At 40.3% G+C, this 19277-nt stretch overlaps 1 protein-coding gene across 8 annotated transcripts in view; it reads left to right on the forward strand.

The window, feature by feature from the left end:
- LOC121296893 (lysine-specific demethylase 2B) overlaps nucleotides 1-19277 on the forward strand; it is a 44490-nt gene that overhangs the window by 524 nt on the left and 24689 nt on the right. For 7 of the 8 annotated variants that reach the window (XM_041222798.1, XM_041222795.1, XM_041222791.1 and 4 more), the window contains exons 2-10: nucleotides 957-1101; nucleotides 1615-1693; nucleotides 1803-1849; nucleotides 5633-5811; nucleotides 6403-6509; nucleotides 9461-9554; nucleotides 10804-10957; nucleotides 12926-13041; nucleotides 17725-17851. In XM_041222798.1, coding sequence (XP_041078732.1) covers nucleotides 957-1101; nucleotides 1615-1693; nucleotides 1803-1849; nucleotides 5633-5811; nucleotides 6403-6509; nucleotides 9461-9554; nucleotides 10804-10957; nucleotides 12926-13041; nucleotides 17725-17851 — 1048 coding nt within the window. Of the gene's footprint in view, nucleotides 1-956; nucleotides 1102-1614; nucleotides 1694-1802; nucleotides 1850-5632; nucleotides 5812-6402; nucleotides 6510-8655; nucleotides 8774-9460; nucleotides 9555-10803; nucleotides 10958-12925; nucleotides 13042-17724; nucleotides 17852-19277 lie in introns of those variants that run through there. The other variant, XM_041222799.1, reaches the window with a different exon arrangement.

Consider the following 19277-nt stretch of genomic DNA (forward strand, 5'->3'; position numbering starts at 1 on the left):
AGCTGCGGATACAGGCGTGTTGGTGCGCTCCAGTTAGTTAGGTCTGTGTGGGGTCGTTCTAGCCTCAGGTGTTGGAAGTAAATAATGAGTCGGAAAACATTTATACCACCGAGGAATCGTTGCATGATTTCTTATTCAGGCTTATTAATGGGCCTAGGGTCATGTTAAGTAAAGCAATATTTTTTATTACTCTAGTTTTGGTTAATTAATTACATTAACCGAATAAGTTGAGCTTCCAGCACGAGATTATTTCAATTATCCTGGAGCTGTTTGTTCGTCTATGTTTTACGTAATAGCGCCCCACTTTTTCCATAAACAATGTTATTGTGCTATTGTTAAACACGAATCTGTACTCGCATTAATAACTATGGAATATTCATGAATTATGCAGACAATAAATGCAATTGCAATGCAATAACAGTTCAAGGAGGTACTGCTGTCTGTGTTTACAGATCCTTTTGTGTGAAAAGGAAAGCCAAGTTTTAAGTTAATACGAGCGAAATTATGTGCATGTTTGTTGTTTACTCTGTGTGTGTGTTTATATATAAAAACTTACTGTATAAATAGTTTATCCCACATAGGTTACTTTATATGATTCTGAAACTATTGCAAGTAAAAAAAAAAAAACTTTTTTTTTTTTTTTTTTTAAATTTAATGTGTATATTTATATAGGTGTTGCGCGAGGAGAGCAGCGATACAGCTCAATGCTTGGCCCCTAGACACCGGGGAACCTATGACAACAAATAAATATATTTAAATTTACGTGGTGCAAATTTAATGTTACAAACAAATATATATATATATATATAATATATATATAGACTCTATATATAATATATATATATATATATATATATATATATATATATATATATATACCATATGGCACGAGCCTCGACTTTGATTATATTTTCTTTTTTTATTTATTGAATATTTACACACACTCACACCAATAGCGCACAACCAGTAGGAGAATGTACGACGAAAACGAAGACCTCTCTGATGTGGAGGAGATCGCTAATATCCGAAGTTTTAATTTGGAAGAGAAGCTTAGAAGCGAATCATACAACGCCAGCTACGTGATGTGGATGGAAGGAAAAGGTAAGCATGCGTGACCCTGTTTCATTCGCAAATACATTTTAAAAAGTGCAGAATCACAGCTGGTCAAATCCTGTTCCATGTTTAGATTTCCCGCCTGCGTTTCTGTACAGCAGGGACGTGACATCAAGTGCACAGATCAGTATTTACGGACTCCGGGGGGATCCTGCAAGTACACAATTTGGTGGCTGTTTTCGATTTGTAACAAATAAACACACACACACACACACACAAACACACAAACACACGTCACAACTGAAACGCAAAACAACTGCAAATGCACGTGTCTGCCGTAGAATGCAGCAGGTTTATTATTGTACTAGTATTATTGATATCCTGTATGTATTCAGTATGCTTGGCTAAGTTATCGATTTAAAAAATAAATAAATAAAAAGTACATGCGATCGCAGCTGAAGTTATATGCCACGTGTATGTATAATCGAACGCTGTTCTAGACTATGTATGTTCATTTTAATATAAAGTCATCTCACTTGCTATTCACTGTATGTTACGCAGATTTTACGTATGGATACGTGCAAAGGGAAGCACTCCGGGTTCCTCTCATATTTAAAGCCAAAGATGGACTGGGGATAAAGTAAGTTACAGCTGCCATATATATATCTTCCAGTTATGAGTTGTGTGACAGTCTGAATAAAAAACAAATCAGATTGAACTACCTTGTGATTCTTGTTTTCCTTCTTCAGTATGCCTGACAGCGACTTTAACGTCAGTGAAGTCAAAGGACTAGTAGGTAAGTGCGAGTCCTGAAGGTACTTTCTCAATAAGATGCACAGAACGCCTTACTGCCTCTTTTTTATTATGCAACTGACCAATGTTGTTTAGTTTGGTAATTGCACTGTGCAACTTTTCATTGTGCCCTAAAATTGTAATTCCCAGGGATTTAGAATAGAACGTTTTCAAGTGCCAGGTGTAGTCCGGTTAGATGGTTTGCAATCTTTGCAATTTTAAAACTGTAATCCTTTGTTCCCAGGTGATTTTTTTTCTAGCCTGGCTACTGCTATTCCCGGTTTAGCAAACAACCAGAGTGTCAAGGCCTTTTGTTTATACTGTCAGGAAAGATAACCTGTTCTTTGGGGGGTTTTGTCATTACTGGCATAGGGTGTTGAAACTAATCGTACAGCTTGATCTTAGTCTTTTTGTCTCTTTTTGATTAACATACAAGCTGATTGTTAAAAGCATTGCAATACTGTTAATGCAGTCCATTGAAACTTTTGCGCATTTTTGCTGTTTATGGTGGGGGGGTGGGGATGCTGTGTGCCGAGGAAAACGTGGAAAACACAGACTTCAAAGCGGAACTAAAGACTAACCTCCACATGTTGGTGGGAGGTAGTTTTAGTCTGTGTTTTTTTTTGTATTGAATCATGTACCTGGCCCCTACATCATACCTCTTCATCCTCTGCACACCACACCGGTTCTATCTGCACCATGCTGCAGCTACCTCTTGCAGTGCATCCCAGTTCTCGTACCGTGTAAGGTGGAGAAAGCTGCTGGTTAGTTGCACCATGTCTTTGGATTGACTAGAGAGACACTAGGCAGTGGCGGGTGGCTGTTTGCAAGAGGAAGCTCGAAGGGAAACAGCATGCTTGTGTTTCTGAGTGATATACAAGTTTTTTTTTTTGTGGTGAAGTGCTTCAAACAAAATTTTACAGTGTGGAAAATATCAGGCCCCGACTGCAGAATTGCAACACAATTTTCCGTCTAATAGGTGTGTTAGATACAAAACCGCTAGGTCTTTGTCTAAATGTATTTTATATATAATACATTATCTTGGACTTGGGCACAATTTAAAAGCAAAATCAAAGTAAATGCTTGCCATTAAATTGTTTTATTGACTTGAAATGAGTAAAGTAAATTAAGCTGATCACCATTTAGACAGATAATGGTTGGTGTGCGTGCACAAATAATTCTGTATATTGGAAAAAGCTGGACGTAGAGATTACAAACTTCAATGAAAAGGGTTTGTAAATAAAGATGAGTAAAGATTGGAATGCCTTTTAAAGTTATTACTAACCAGCCCTTCCTGGTGTCTGTCGTGCCAGCCGAGATGTGAAAGCTGCTGTTGTTTAGAAGTCACTCGGGAATAAAAGAAAATCCTTTTCTTGTGTCCTCCTTCCTGTTAGTCTATTCACTGTGAAGTCAGGACTGTCTGGGGCACGTAATCACACTGTATTTACAGCAAGAAAAGCCTGTGCTGAAAACAGACATGCATGATGTTGGGAGTGTGCGATTAGCAATCAAAATGGAACACGACTTTGAGATGCAAGCCTACAGAGACTTAAAAGTAGGTCTTTCTATGTGACTTGATTTCACCTCTTTCCCAGCTTTAGAGAAAACCCACATTGATTGTCAGGTGTTCATGATATAAAGCACTAATCATGCCAGGCCGTTAAACTGATTTTTTAAAAATGTTTTGCTACTTTTTGAAAAAGTGGTAAGAAAAAATGAGATACAGTAAAAAGTCATTTTGCATGGTGAGTAATATTTCATTTAGTACATTTCAGTGTTCAGAGGCTTACTGTCAATGGGACTTCTTATTGTGGGGCCACGTTTCAAAGCTGCTTCTCATCATTTCATAGTGTTTTTTTTTTTTTGTCAATAATACTTTAGAAATAGGAAAATAAGGGAAACTACCAGATACCAAAAAAAGCACGAAAGAAGAAATAACAAGTGATAAATATCTGCAGGTTATGGGAATGCATATTCATGTTGCACCGTGCTCTCTTGTACATGGCATAACCCTAATCACTTCTGCTCAGTCAGCCTTGATGATTCCTTTACAGATTACTGGAATACTTAGTAAGCATGGCAAATGTTCTAAATCAAAGCAATTCAAAACTTGCACAGATTAGGAACAGTTAAGAAATGGAGTTCTGGAAAATAAAACAATGTAAAGTGTGCCTTTTTAAGGTATCTCATATTTATTCATAGACAAGCAAAAAATAGCTTGTTAATCGTTGTTTAGCGGACAGTCCCTGAACCAGTGACGTCAGTGAATCTTGGAGCTGTCTAAACAAGCTGTCAGGACTGGCTGTCTGCAGCATTCAGCAACTGTTTTTGTCAGAATCACAATTCACATGACCTGTGAGAGTAACAGGAAGGCATGGGTTCAGTTGCTTAATCAGCACTGTTATTTTAGGAGCAGGGGTTTCAAATGGATTTCAGTTTCAGATTATGAGATTGTCTTGCTACGCTGGCATTTCGGTTTTATGAAATAACATTGTGTGTGTATTTGTTAGAAATCCTTAAAGTTCTTGTCGGCAGTTTAGGGTGTTTTGCAAAAAGCAGCTGCTACTGTTTTGAAAGTTCTACCAAACAGTGGGTTTGGTTTTCTCTTAATTCAACTGGTTCAGTTCCATAGTTCTGTCTTCATTCTTCTTTGGGAGTGCACGTGATGTCTAACACATCTGGGCTGTTGGCTGACTGTTTGTTTAAAACCGTGCTGGGGAGATGGTTTAGAAAAAATAAAATCAATTCAATTTTTGCACGGTAGTAGAAGATACTGCAAGATCATTGCTCATCCGGGTTTGTGAAACCAGCTGAAATGGCATTTTTGTCTGTCGGGACAAGACAGACCCACACACAGCTGAAGGTCACTCAGTGAATCTGCTGCCTGGAAGATCAGGTTGTGGAGAGGCATTCATTCTAGCGTTCATGAATGTCTGTGTCTTCATAAAAATGGAATCTATTTATCGCTGTGATTAGACAAGGACACTCCAAACTGCTCTGTGAAGCCAATAACTGGAGATGAACAGCTGAGACCAGTCTGTACCAGGCGAGAGGAGTTGATGTGCCTGTGAGATCTGGCAGTGGAAATGACAGCAGCTAGTATAGAGGACAGCGCCTCGGGAATCTCTTTGAAGAGTGGAGATTCAAAGAGCACTGGTGTCTGGTACGGGATGTACTAATGAAGGAGGACATGTACTAATGAAGGAGGACAGTTTTTTTTTTTGTTTGTTTCCAAAATCTTTCAATCTACAACTGTTGCATTTTGCTCCATGAAAGTTGCAGTGCCCCCCCCCCCCCCACCCCCCCCCCCCCCCCCCCCCCCCCACACACACAATGTTTTGAATCCTCTTCCCTCTGCTTCATTTAATGTCACTCTATCTCCCCCTTGTGGCTTTACAGTAAACTCTTATAAGAAATACCAATCCACCAATACCACTTGTTAGTACAGAGTTAATTGAAATATCACGGTTATCTTAACTAATGTATGATTCTTGTTCGTTGCGCCTTAGGATGTGATGACTTAAACCAGATATACAAAGTGAATTTAATAAGAAGAAAGAATATATTAGTTGCAATCACTGATATTTCATACCCATACCAAGTTTCTCCCTTTGGAGTAGTACCAGGAAGATAACAACTTAATTTTACTGTAAGTGATTGTCCCAATTGAGGCAGGCCTGTGCTAGGATTTGAAGGATGGAGTGCAGCGTGTGTCTCGCTGCTGGGCAGCTGCTCAGTGTCCATGAACAGACACTGTCCTTTTATATGCAGCTTGTTCTTGTTGCAGGAAGCCGTCGAGCGGTGGACGTGATGGACGTCAGCACCCAGAAGGGGACGGAGATGAGCATGGCGCAGTTTGTCCGATATTACGAGACCCCCGAGTCTGAGAGAGACCGGCTCTTCAATGTCATCAGCCTGGAGTTCAGCCACACTAAACTGGAGAGCCTGATCAAGCGGCCCATTGTGGTGAGCTGTATTCTCCATCACCGCACTGCGGGAGGGTGGGGAACAGGGGGCTGGTGTGCATGAAACTCTTCCAGATGTACTTGCTCCATTACCTTTTTATTTGATTGCTTGTTTTCTAAGCCAGCTCTGATTTATATTAATACAGTTTGATATTAAAATAACTCTCTATGAATAAAAAAAATCACATAAAACGCTAATGTTGGAATAAATTGCTCTAGTGCCATAAAAACAACTGCAATTGAAACTTGCAATTACTGTTCTGTATTAAACATACGAAGACAGAGCTTGTTAATGAGTTTCTTTTCAGAATTACTAGATGTGTTTAAGTTAAGAAGGGCACTGATGATTAACACGCTTTTCTCTAGCCTCCAAAAGCATCTTGGGTCCTTGTCAAGCGTGCTGTTACTCTCCCCCTCGTTCTAAAAGCACCACCAGCAGAGAGGAGGGGGTCAGTTTGATAGAGGAGAATTTGAGGAGCTTGCTTACTATCCATCCCCAGGAACTAATGACAGCTCATTTCACCTACAGCCAAAGTAGTAATGCTGTAATAAAAAGATAATAATTCTCTCGTAAATGCTGCTAATGTTTCAGGTTGATTTGGTCGACTGGGTGGACAACATGTGGCCACAGCACTTAAAGGAGAAACAGATTGAAGCCACTAATGCCATTTCAGAGATGAAGTACCCCAAAGTTCAAAAGTAAGTGTTGGTGTGTTTTTTTTTTTTTTTTTTTATATTCCTAGCAGCGAGTGAGTCAGAGTGAAGAAGTGACGACCCCAGTGGAAACCCTCCTTGCTGTAGGTGTCGTATCTTGCACATGCCATTCTGTTTAATTATGAACAGCATGAATGGCCTTGCCTCAGGGCTTGTTATTTTGCTGCTTTCTGTAATAGTCACACTTTGCTATTTGAAAGTGTGAAAACAGCCATTGTAATTATGCAGTAATTTACTGATTTACCTTGGAGTATTAGGCAACCATTGCAACTGATGTCATCCTTATTAGTTTCTATGGTGATGTAAAATTTCTAGGACTGTGCTGAGCTGAATGTGGCTGTGGGGTGTCTTTAAGCATTCTGTAATTCAGCACTTTGGTTTTGTTTGGCAGGGTTAAAGCAGATGTATTATTGAATACTCCGCTGAATGGCATAACTGGTGTGCAAGGGGATCAAATGATCCTATCTAGGCTTGGGGAGGGAGAGTCAGGGAGGGAGCGGCTTGAAAGAGCAGTGCAAAGACAGCGTTGGAAATCAAAGGTCATTGGTGTTCAACCCAGAGCTCGCTGTCCAATCAGGAGCCTGGGGTTGTGCCTTTCTGTGAACCATTAACCCCTTCCTCCTCACACTAGCCGAAGATTCCAGACCTGTTCATTACTGAAAATGAGTGGGCGGCATCCATCAGCATAAAGGATACATTCCTTTCCCCACTACCAGACCCTATGAAAGTGAGAGGCGGACACACACACACACACACTTTTTTCATGTGTTTCTGTCTGATTGAAATCCCTTGAGGTGCTCTCAAGTAGTGGCTGATCACACAGTGCCAATAATTTGACCAATTCTTCACTGTTCTCCTTTCCACAACCTGACGGAACACGTTTAAAGCAGAATGTCAAACTACAGGTGCTTTTGAAGTGAGATCTTTTGAGGATCTCAGTTTGAGAGGCTGCAGGGATGACACGCACGCGCTCTGAATTGTTGAAGCTCCTGACGGTCTGCAAAAAAGCATGCCAGCCGATCATATTTGCTTTTCATAAATCACGCCCTGTTTAGTCTATGCATTTAGTGTTTTGAAAGCCTGTAATGGGGCATGGAGCTTTTATTGCCTTGCTTCTCCATCCAAGTCTGATTTATTGACTTTTGGCTGGAATGTACACTGCTTTAGTTCAGGACTTGTATGTGACTATGTGCGAAAAGCTGGTATTAATAATTGAAGACATAGTTGGTGTTTGCTAAGAACCCCTCTCTCCTGCTGCTGATGTTACCCCTAGCATGGCTAAATAGGGATTTAACATACAGTGCAGCTATACCTGCAGCTTCCATGAGATCATTTAAATAAAGTTTGCTGTGCCAGTTCCGCCCTTCACTAAGGTGTGGCAGAGCTACAGGATTTAACGAACACATTTCTTTTATAGGAGGTGTTTTACAAATTCCCCTCAACACTTCTGACATTGACTTTGACTTTGGGCTCTGCTTTTAATGATCTAAACCATCCTGGATTGAAATACAGCCGTTCTGTAACTCCTATATTAATCCAGCCATCGTCCATCAAATTTGAAATGGAAATGGATGCATACATACATTTTAGTACAGTTTTAAAAAACTATCCTATGGGACGTGTAAAGCTTGCAAACAGGGAGATGTAGCTTTAATGTATTGCAGAATACCTGCTGGGGAAGGCATTCACATTACAAATTAACCTGGGGAGGGTCAAGCCATTTGCCATTTACACAAAAGTGTCTGCTAGTGGTTACGTTGTAACTGTCTTCTGTTGCGGCTCTGAATCTCGTGTGTTTTTACAGTAGCTTTTTCACGTTGAAAAACAGACAACAAAAAACTACAAACGAGAGAGAGTGGAATTGTGAAGAAATGTATTGTTAGGGACTCTGCAGTCCAGGGTTGTCTCTCTCTCTCTCTCTCTCTCTCTGTCTCTCGTGCTCTCTCTCTCTCTCTCCTCTGACAGCAGCAATGCGTATCATTCTGTCTACCTCCTCCTCTTCTGCTCAGACTGGTTGCTAGGCAGCGATTTGCAGGCTGCTGCAGCCACTTGGTATGATCCTCCTTAGCCTATCGGCTGAAGGCTATAATGAGCATAGCCTGCACACTGTAGCTCTTTCATTGCAAGCCTAAAGGAAGCTCCTCCGAAGGGAAGGAGGCAGGGAGAAAATAAAAACTAGCCTTTCCTATCTGAGGATGAGGAGGATGATTGGAAATGGCCTGTGACCCCTGAGAGGAAAGGAGAAGCGGGTGGGTTTAAAATCTAAAGGGTGGGGGGATTGGGGGGTTCACTGCTGTTGCCTGTTAGGATGAGTAATTCTGTGTGATTTCAGGGCTTTCTGCCTTTGCCGCAGCTTGTATTGTGGAATTTGTGTGTAGCTGATGTGAATGCGTAGAATATTGTCTTGGCACAGGCAGGTGTACTGGATTGACTCTGCACAGCTAGACCAGCTCAGGTTTCTCATTACTGTGTACGTGCGTAATGGGATACTTCCCTGGTTATTACTGTAGATTTACGTTTTTGGTTCAGTGCATTTCTACAGTACCTTATATGCTGCTATTGTGTGTTTTAAAAATACCAACCAATACAGTGTGTCCTTTTTATAATTGTATTTATTTATTTATTTTAATAGGCATTATAATCAATGCGCAGAAATTGAGTTTCATTCCGCCACTGGGTGGCAACAAAAGATGAGGTCAATTCTAAGCATGTAATGTTTTCTAAGAAGATTACGTTTGACTGCTTGCGAAAGTGTGGGCTCCAGATGTTGGAAGGTGTTCCCTTCATGAGCCGTGCAGACGATCAGCACCACTATAGTGAGGGGATCATGCAGCTAATGGGGGTTGAAGCAGAAAAAAGGGCATCTTTTGACTTTTTCAGGGGATAGCGGATCTGTTCAGTTTCTTTAATTGCAGGTCGCCCTGTTCCTCTTGCAGGTACTGCTTGATGAGTGTGAAGGGCTGCTACACTGACTTTCACATTGATTTCGGGGGCACATCTGTGTGGTACCACATTCACAGGGGAGGGAAGGTAAGCACTGAATGAGCAGAGAATGTATATATATGTATGTATGTATGTATATATATATATATATATATATATATATATATATATATATATATAAAATGTGTGTGTGTAGACAGTGATTTTTATCACCAGATTATTCATCCGATTTAATAATCCTTATACTATATAATATACACTAAAAAGGTTTTTTCTGTATTGGCTTTTACCACAGTAGCTGTGGCTTCTCAAGCTGTGTAATTACTTGGTGTTTAAAACCATTGCTAGTGATTTGAAACGTTAATTAAGCAGTGGAAATGTCAGCGTTTTCCTACGCTGGCAAGCATGCCTGCAGTAGAAAACATGGCAGCTGGCTCTATAGACTGATAGTAAAAAAAAATAACAAAAAAATAACAAAAAACCAATATCTTTATTACACCAAATAGTCTCCTGTATGCTTTTTCAGTGTTAATACACTAGCCTGCATTTCAGGAAAATAACGCATGTCACGCAGGCAGCGCTGTGATTTATTTATTTTGGGCTCATTGGAAGCAGTTTCCACTTCCTGCAAGTTCCACCCTTTCTCTGCAGTGCTCTGACTTCCTCTATTCACTGTTGCTTTCCTCGCCCAGTGTGAGACAGTGATGCTGGGTGTAGTTACGAGGCTTTCCTCTGCATGCACTGACCTGTGAACCAGGAGAAAGCCAGCTGTGTGCATAACAAGTCTGTAGGGATAGTGGCAGTGGATTATGAAACACTGTGCCTCGAGCTGGACACTGGCAAGCAGCACAAGCTGATATGAGTGCAGAATTGGATCTGTCAATGCTGCAGCATGTGCTGTGCAGGAATGCAGGCATTAGAGAGGGCCTCTTCTCGGCTAGAGCAGTGCCTTTTACTGTGTAGTAGCAAAGGGGATTTTTAACATTATTTCTGTTTTTTTTATTTTTTTTATTCTTTTGTTTTTTTTTCACAATTTGGTGCTATTTGTGAGAGCAAGAACATTTTATGAAATGTACACCTATTTTGTAAAATAGATACTGTTTAATTTATATGTTTGACTATAGCATCTACTTTTGATTTCAATGCGGATAAAATCTGCCAATCTGATTTAGACATTGCTGGAACTGTATGTGTACTGTGTTCTTAAATTACAAGTCTTTTATATGTCTGGTTTCTTACAAAGGACATTCTTTAGCACAAGTTATTCTTCAGTACACAATCTGGGAGATGCAGAGGCTGCATGTCCCCCTTCAAATGTGTGTCTCCCTGCATGTAGGTGTTCTGGTTAATTCCTCCAACGCCTCGTAATTTGGAGCTGTACGAGGAGTGGGTCCTGTCCGGGAAGCAGAGCGATGTGTTTCTGGGAGACAGAGTCGATGGGTGCGAGAGGATTGAACTGAAGCAAGGATACACGTTCTTCATCCCATCAGGTAACAGAACTTGGTATTCAGGGATGGTAATTAGAGTCCCATTGCATAGCCGTTTGATCCATTCCTGGTTTTACTCCGAGTTTAATGAGACACACTTGAGCTTGTTTCCTATACACTGTGGCTAATCAAGCTCATAGTAAAACCTGGAATGGGTGAAACTGCTATGCAATAGGAGTCTTATTTCCATCCTGGTATTGAGAACAGTATTGGTTACAGAACACACTGTATTGTTTATAACAAGTAGATTACCTAATTTATTCCTCCTGATGCGACCATTGTATTGCACTGGAAATATTAAGTGTCTGGCTTCTCTTGCCATTGGCCACCTCCGGGACAAAGCAATTAGTCTTTGTGCATGCAAGGTGTGGAGTTCCTCTGTTCCTCCCTGAGTAAGCCAGACCACATCACTTGAGCACCAGCTGTCACTGGGAGTTTGGCTCCTTCCTGCCTGTAATCTCTGGAGCTGCAAAGTGAGTTAATTACTTTCCTGGTACGTCCCTGCTGCTTATTACTTTAATCCACAGCAATGGGCCTTTTTGATTGATACAAACTTGGACCAGCTGTGAGCACCTTTGCATTAAACTGTCTCTCCGTGGCTGGTACCCAAGATCTATGCAGGCTTTTTAGACGTCCCGCTGCAGTCGTTATTGCCTGCACAACAGGTCTTTCGAGGCTTGTTTGCAAACGGTGTGTTACAGAGGTTTTAAAGCATTGTTGCAACGGGGGGCATTATTGGTTTAAAAATGTATTTTTACAGGAGGTCCATCAATCGTATTGTTACTCAGTAAGCACCAACCTCCTGATGCACTCTGGGAATACCATTAGCTAATTTTGGCATTTTCACAGTGTACCTCCTCTGGGGTCTGAGAAAGCTTCCATTACCATGGGCGAATTACAGGTCAATTACATTCTGAACTGGCTAAATGCCCTAATTTAGTGTTTAAAAATAAATAAATAAAACAAAGGCTTCATTGCTCAGTCCCAGGGGCAAGGGGCCCATGGTGACAATACAGACATGGTGACAATATAGAAGGTTAAAGATTACCCAGCGTTCTTCTTCAAGGTGTCTCAGTATGTATAGGGGAGCAGTACTGAATACTAAACAGTTGGAGAGAGATGATAAGAAATGATTTGGTGTATCCGATCTCAGCATCTCCTCCTTCGCCCTCTTCCAGGAGGTGATTGCGTTACTACAGAAATGTGCTGACTTTCACAGTCCGCTGACCCCTCTCTCGCAGCCTATCGTCCGGTTTATTGAACTGAAATTAAACAAGATTCCACTATCTCTGGGACAGCTGTTCAGCCCTTTCTCCGAGTCTATCGTCAGGATCCGTTAAGTTTTTTTTTTTTTTTTTACCCAGGGTGACAGGCTAAGAATATCCACTACTGGGACAATGTAATTGAAAGTCTGATTCACTGGTAATGTGATTTGAAAGGCAGCCTGCAGTTTCACTCATGATGTTTCAGTATGAGAAACACCAATTCATCAATGTATTGATTGTCATGGGTTTTGTTTTGCAAGCCTTAGTGAATCCGGTATTGATCGATTTTACTCACTGTGGGGCCCTATTTGGAACCTTACCTATATGTTCTATTACTTGCATGTATGTTTCCAGTTGTATTTGAAAGTTTGCATTTTATTTTTTGCTTCTGGCCTTTTTCAAAATAAAGTTTTCTCAATGCAAAAAATGTGGACGTTCTTGAAGGCTTTAATTAAGAGACTGCATTTTGGATAATACATTTTTCGTAATGCATCAGTTTTATCAGCCATGTGATGCTCCGTTAGAAAACTAGTTGGGGATTGCAACCCAAGCATGCTGAAGAGACCCTGGATTGTATCATTTAGAGGTTTGGTTCTGGTTCTGTAGTGAATTACAGAACCGACGCAGGTTTTTTTGATAGTAGTGCCTTCTAGTTTTGCCTGTCGTTGATTGGCGTGTGAAGGTTTATGCTGAGGTCTGGTTGCAGGGTGGATCCATGCAGTCTACACTCCAGAAGACACTTTGGTGTTTGGTGGCAACATTCTGCATAGCTTTAACATTCCCATGCAGCTGACCATCTATGAGATTGAGAACAGGACAAAGGTAAGTATTTTATTAGCAACACTTTTACAAATTGTACAGTGTTTGTTTATGTATTTATTTCTGATAAAATATAATCCAGGTTTGAGAATGCACATTGAAGAGGAACGCGGCACCTAAGACATCCTTTCACAATCGTGAAACTAAATTTCATTGTTGTTATTTGGAAGTAATGTGTATGATTAATGGGAAGCTTCATCGCAGCGTGGCAATTCCAGCATGTTGTATTGTGCCAGGTTTGAACATGTCTACATGCATATGAAAACCATTAATCATGTGCAATCAAAACAGTAGAGAGCAAATTTACAGTACTGATTTTAAAAACCCTTTTTTTTTTTTTTTAATAGATGTCTCGCTCTGATTTTGTAGGGATTATAATATCTGTAATGAGGTCCCTTTTAACAAAGTGCAGTATTACAGGGCATACATAATGGAAATCTAAAGCCAATCACGTTGCACTTAATACAAACAGCAATAAGAATATATGGCTTTCAGTAGTGAACCCCAATGCAATAGCCAGTCTAGCTGTTGGTGTTCACTCAACTTTTAGGAAGAAAGCGGCTTTATAAACCACTCATAGTTTTAAGATTGGATGAGTCACTGAACATAGCAGCCATGCTGTAATGTCAGTCTGGATCACTGTTATAGGGGTGCAAGGTAAGTAGCAGGACATGTCTGGCTCTTCTAGTTTTACCATTGGTGTTGTGTGTAAAAGGTGGTCACTTACAGATTGTATTCTTCACTGCACCCATGCCGTGCCGATAGCTTTCTACACATGCAGTTTATTTGGAAGGATTGCAGGAGTTTTGGTTAATATATTTCCAGCACCAAAAAAACAAAACTTGTATCTAGTTTGTCACTTGGCTTTCTTTTTAAACAGACAGTGCAGATAGTGGTTTGGAGTAGTTTAACAGGCATTTTAAAGAGCTGCAAGTCAGTTATCCAAACTCGCTTAAACTGTGCCACATGCCTGGATACCAACAACTGGTGAAGAAATTGCATCATTCACCATGTGAGGAAATGATTCCATTTTAACCATTCCAAATGTGGAAAAGGATATTGGTACACAAGATGGTATTTTTTTTATTTTCAACCTTTTATTGTTCTTGTTTATTTTATATTCAGTTAATTCATAACTACCGAAATGCTCAATAGCGCTGAACTAAAATTCAATGACATTTTGACTAGAAGATGCTGAATAAGTCGAAACATTTGCCACTGGATTTAAGTTTCTTTTAGGATTTCTATATTTTTCATTGCATAGAATAGGTCTACGTTTTCCTGCTTATTTTTCGGTCATGGACTGTCTGCGTTGAAAATCAATGCTTATTATTATTGTTATTATTATTATTATTATTATTATTAATTTTCTTAGCAGATGCCCTTACCCAGGGCGACTTAGTTGTATACAAAAAATCCATAACAAGAATTACAGCATAATTTAAGAGCAAGATACAAAATGCAATGACTTCAGTCCTAATGAGAGCAAATTCAAAACACAGTACAATTTGATATAGGGGCAGTTCAAGAGCAGGGAACAATGTTGATAGTTACATCGGGGTTATGTACGAGTGCAAATGAAATATAAATACTACAGATTGGGTTAAGTGCAGGGTTAAATACAGTAAAATAGGGAGCAAATAAGTACATTAAGGGCAGAATGCTATATTGGATATTGGAGATTTTAGATGGGGAGAAAGAGGCAAAGTCGTCACAGGAGTTTGGGGGGGGAGAGAAGGTGGAGAATAGTTTCCAGGGGTTGTTAGTGGAGGATTGGCTGATAGAGGTCGGAGGGTAAAGAAAAGATTAAGAAGGGAGGGAGACCTGTCTCACCTCCCTGTCCAGTGAGACGAGGAGTATGGGACATGACGTGGAGAGAGGACAGGGCAGCAGGAGTTAGGGTTATCGGAGACAGGTTTCATTGTCGAGCAAGGAAATCGAGAGAAAGGTGGGAGGCAAAGGCAGAGATGAAATCATCTTTGTTAGCAGAAGAGTGAAGAGGTCACCAGAGAGAGAGAACGGGAGGGTAAGAGGCAGAGGGTTGAGGTTAGAGGTGTTAGGGGAGCAGCAGCGGAGAGAGGAGGATGGGAGTGAGAGGACAGAACAGGGATGTGGGAGACAGTCATAGCAGGAGAGGTGAGACAGATAGGTACAGTAGTAATGGGAGCAGGAGTGGTTGGGGGGAGGGTACAGACCGGTCTAGCAGTTGACGTCTTCCAGAGTGTTGCTAGGTTTGGATTTTCTCCAACAGCCTCTCCTCGCAGGTCTCCTCACAGGACACCCACAGCTGGACTCCCGGGTCTTTGGTAGAGAGGCTCTTCGGTTGACTGGTGCTTCATGCTGGCACACAAATAGACTGGCTGTCTATTATACTAAACTGTGCCAAAGACAATACTTAAGCAATACAATGGTTTCAATGCGCTTCAATGGGATCACACAACAGCAAAACTGTGTGGAAACTAATCACATTGCAAATCAACCTCTTCAGTTTAACCACACTCCCCTGGCACGAATCACGAACAGTAGATAACCTGATTAAAACACCACATTTATAATGTTACTTAAATACAGCTAACGTTAAAAGATAGTGAGGCCTCTAGTAGCCGCAGGGAGAGATTTGGGGAAGGTCCTCACTGACTGCCACAGCTCAGACTGTCCTTGGACTTGTGTCCATTCAACGGCTGGTGCTTGGAATAGCTGGAGTTCTGAGACACTTTTTGTCAGTTTATACTGTCTTGCTGGTCCAGTTTTACATGCTGTCTAAATTCACTTCAACCAACCACAGCTAGTTTCTTCTTCTGACTGCCAACAAAAATCAGTAGTTTTTTATTCTGACTGCAAAACACAACCGAAGCAGGTCGGTCGCAGGATTGTAGTTTGGTTGTGTCCACCAGGCTAGTTGTGATTTTCTGGTTAAGAGCAAACACGTTTGATATGTTTGAAGGAAGAAGTGTGCACAGTAGGGCAGTGAAAGATAGGGATTCTGGTAAATGCGTTTTTATAAAAAACAAAGTTGAACAGGCAAGGCTATCTTGGATCCAGTGATGAGTTTGGATTGTGGATGTTCAGATTACTGACCTGTGTGCTGGGGGACGACATACTCGGAGAGTGGGGGTGACATATATCAAACTATAGAGATGCAATCCTTTACACTGGAGGTGAAAATAGGAACTCAAATTGAATGTAAATGATGATAAAATGGGAGCACTGCATGCATGAATGCCTTTTTGTATTTTAAAAAAAATATCTTTATATAATTTCTCTGGTACCAGCCAAAGTGGTGCCCCTCCATAAAATTGTCAGCATGCTGAGGTTAATTGTCTTTAATATTCCCAGGCATGTGGCTGAAAACCTTTTTGAAGGAGAGGGGGTGAAGTCGAAGTCCTGTTTGTAAGTCACGTTTTTTGCAAATATTGTTTCCTGCAGTGCTCTCTAGGGAAATCAGAGTTGCTTTTATTGACTTGAAATATGATTTATTATTTGACTTGGTGTTCCAAAAGTGTGTCCCAGTCCCTAATGTATCCTCCTATCTTACATCATTCAAAATAATGAGATCTAACTGAAAATGTGACTTTGCTTGCTTCGCCCATTACTGGTTGTTTTGACAGTGTGTGTATATGGTAGGGTTAGCCAAGAAAAACCGTTCCTAGTTGACTGGTAGAATTGGATAGTTTTGTGCTTTCACTTTTTTAAATGTGCTGTGCATAGTTTGGTTACCCTGAAAGGATTGTTTCTGGTCTTGTTCTGTGTGTGTGGGTGTGTTTGTTTCTAAGGATGTTAAAGGAAATGTTTCATGCAGAAGCAGTAATGATGTATGTTATCACATCTAGTTCAATGACAGAGTTTCAGGCTATATTAATAAACGGCTGTTTACAGCTTTCAAAAACGTAATTGTGTTCCTTGTCCCATAAACAGGTCTGACCGCTTATTGAATTGCTCTTCCAGAAAAAAAAAATCCACCCTGCTATAATTTCCCAGAATACCAGTTTCTGCTCTTGGACAGTGCTGTGGTTTCTGGGTTTGCCAAGAATTTCAGCTAAAAGGTTTCTGCTGTTTTATGGTTAAAGTGACATCTCTCTAATCTGACAATGGCAAAATCTTTTCAAAACTGCAGATTATTTGAAATTTCCGTTTTGAGGACTACCTTTTTATAGAAATTATCTTCTTCAAATTGTAGAATTGGTCTTTACTGATCTTTCTGAGATGTATAATATACACGGCAGTACTTAAATTGCCTTGTATCCCAAATTGGCAATTAAAACAAACTGAAATTAGAATTATCATTAAATACCTTTTATACATTGCCCCTCGTCTCTCTGTTGGATTGTGCAGCGTTATAGCACTGGCTTGATTACACGATTCTGCCGGTTTGCAGTGAGGCTGTCTTGACTGTAAAACACTAAGAAGTACTATACTTCACTGTGTCAGATCGATGAATAATAAGGTAGGACTGTATATAGTCACAACTACTATTTGAATGTTTGAGTGTGCACAGACATGGGCCTCTTTTTTCGGTGATAATGGCCTGCACATCGCCAGGCCAACATGGAATTAAAAAGAGAAATCTACCATCTGTGTGTGACCATCCTTATCACACCCCTATTAAATATGGGAGGGGATCAAGATAATGACAGTTCTGTGACACCCTGATTATGTGACTGACATGAAAATGAACATTTGTTTCAGGTTCATGCCAAATTCCGCTACCCTTTCTACTATGAGATGTGCTGGTATGTCTTGGAGAGATACGTGTACTGCTTGACTAAACGCTCACATCTCATCAAGGACTTCCAGAGGGATTCAATGTTAATTGGTAAGAGACAGCTAATCATGGCAGTATTTCATTGATGCACCCCCAGGCCATGGAATAATGGTTTTCTGCAGCCGTGCTAGAGTTAATAAAACACGATTAAGTTTTTACATGTTTTAATGTTTATTTGAACACAGTTTTGTGTAATTCCATTACTGTTGTAACACTGGATTGCAATTCAAGTGAAGTACACCAGTGTGCATCCTTATGTCTATATATTACTGTATGATATTTGATTTTCATAACCTTGGTACACAGAACCGTGACTGTATTGGTTCACCCGCTGTTCATATCTATTAAACTGGCTCTAATCTGCCTTCTAGTCTATTTAATGCAATAGTGCTTAGAGATCTGTTGCATGCGAAATGTCATACTTGGTGTGCCGTATACAATAAATGTTTTTTTTAATCCATTTTAAAATGTCCAGTAAATGCTTTCTTTGTAAAGAACGAAATAAATCATTAGCCATACAAGTGCCAGCACTGACGTGATGAAACTGCGTTCCGCTGTGCTAACTTGCCTCCCTGCACAAGGCACTGTAGCGTCTTAACTTTTTCAACTTGAAATGCTTCTAGGGTAAGAAGCAGGGTTCCGAAAAATACAGCGTGACACGTCCCTACTTGTTGCTATAACTGTTTTAAATAAATTGCCTGTCGTTACTTTTCATTAACATCCTGACATCTTTTTACACTTATAACTTTAAAGTCCGTTTCAAAGCTCTTTTTGAAATGTCCGCTCTAGTGCACTGATAGTGTCAGGATTATTGCCCACATTGTGAAACAAGTAACACAGCAATAAAGATCCATGATGTGGTGCAGAACAGAAAAGCCAGAGCGCTTGTTATGGTTGTGTGTGTTTGCAGCGGTGTCTGCTGGTGTTCATTCCAACTGAGCTCTCAGTTACTTAACTAGACCCTTCATTGAATTGATCATTTGCTTAATTAGATCTTTTGAATTGTTTTCAGCTCTTACAGTTGCAGAGTTCAAGTTACTTCTAAAATGTTATAGTTAACTTGAAATGTGCAACTGTTAGAGCTGAAAACAATTAAAAAGGTATAATTAAGCAAATGATCCGTTCAATGAAGGGTCTAGTTAAGTAACTGAGAGCTCAGTTGGAATGAACACCAGCAGGCAGTGAGCCCTCAGGACCAGTTTAGGAACATACTGATTTAGAGGACAGACCTCAAACCCCAGTGCACTAGAGCGGCCATTTTGAAAAGAGCTTTGAAACAGACTTATGTAAAAAGTTGTCAACAGTGAAAAGAGAAATTACAGGTACATTATTCATTTGTAGCAACACGTGGAAACATACCGCACTAATGCTAACAAGGAAAGAAATAAGATTCCCATTGCACAGCAGTTTGATCCATTCCTGTTTTTACTATGAGTTTAATAAGACACACCTGAGTTTGTTGCCTATGCATAGGGGC

The sequence above is a fragment of the Polyodon spathula genome, chromosome 22 (assembly GCF_017654505.1).
Source record: "Polyodon spathula isolate WHYD16114869_AA chromosome 22, ASM1765450v1, whole genome shotgun sequence".
Taxonomy (NCBI): domain Eukaryota; kingdom Metazoa; phylum Chordata; class Actinopteri; order Acipenseriformes; family Polyodontidae; genus Polyodon; species Polyodon spathula.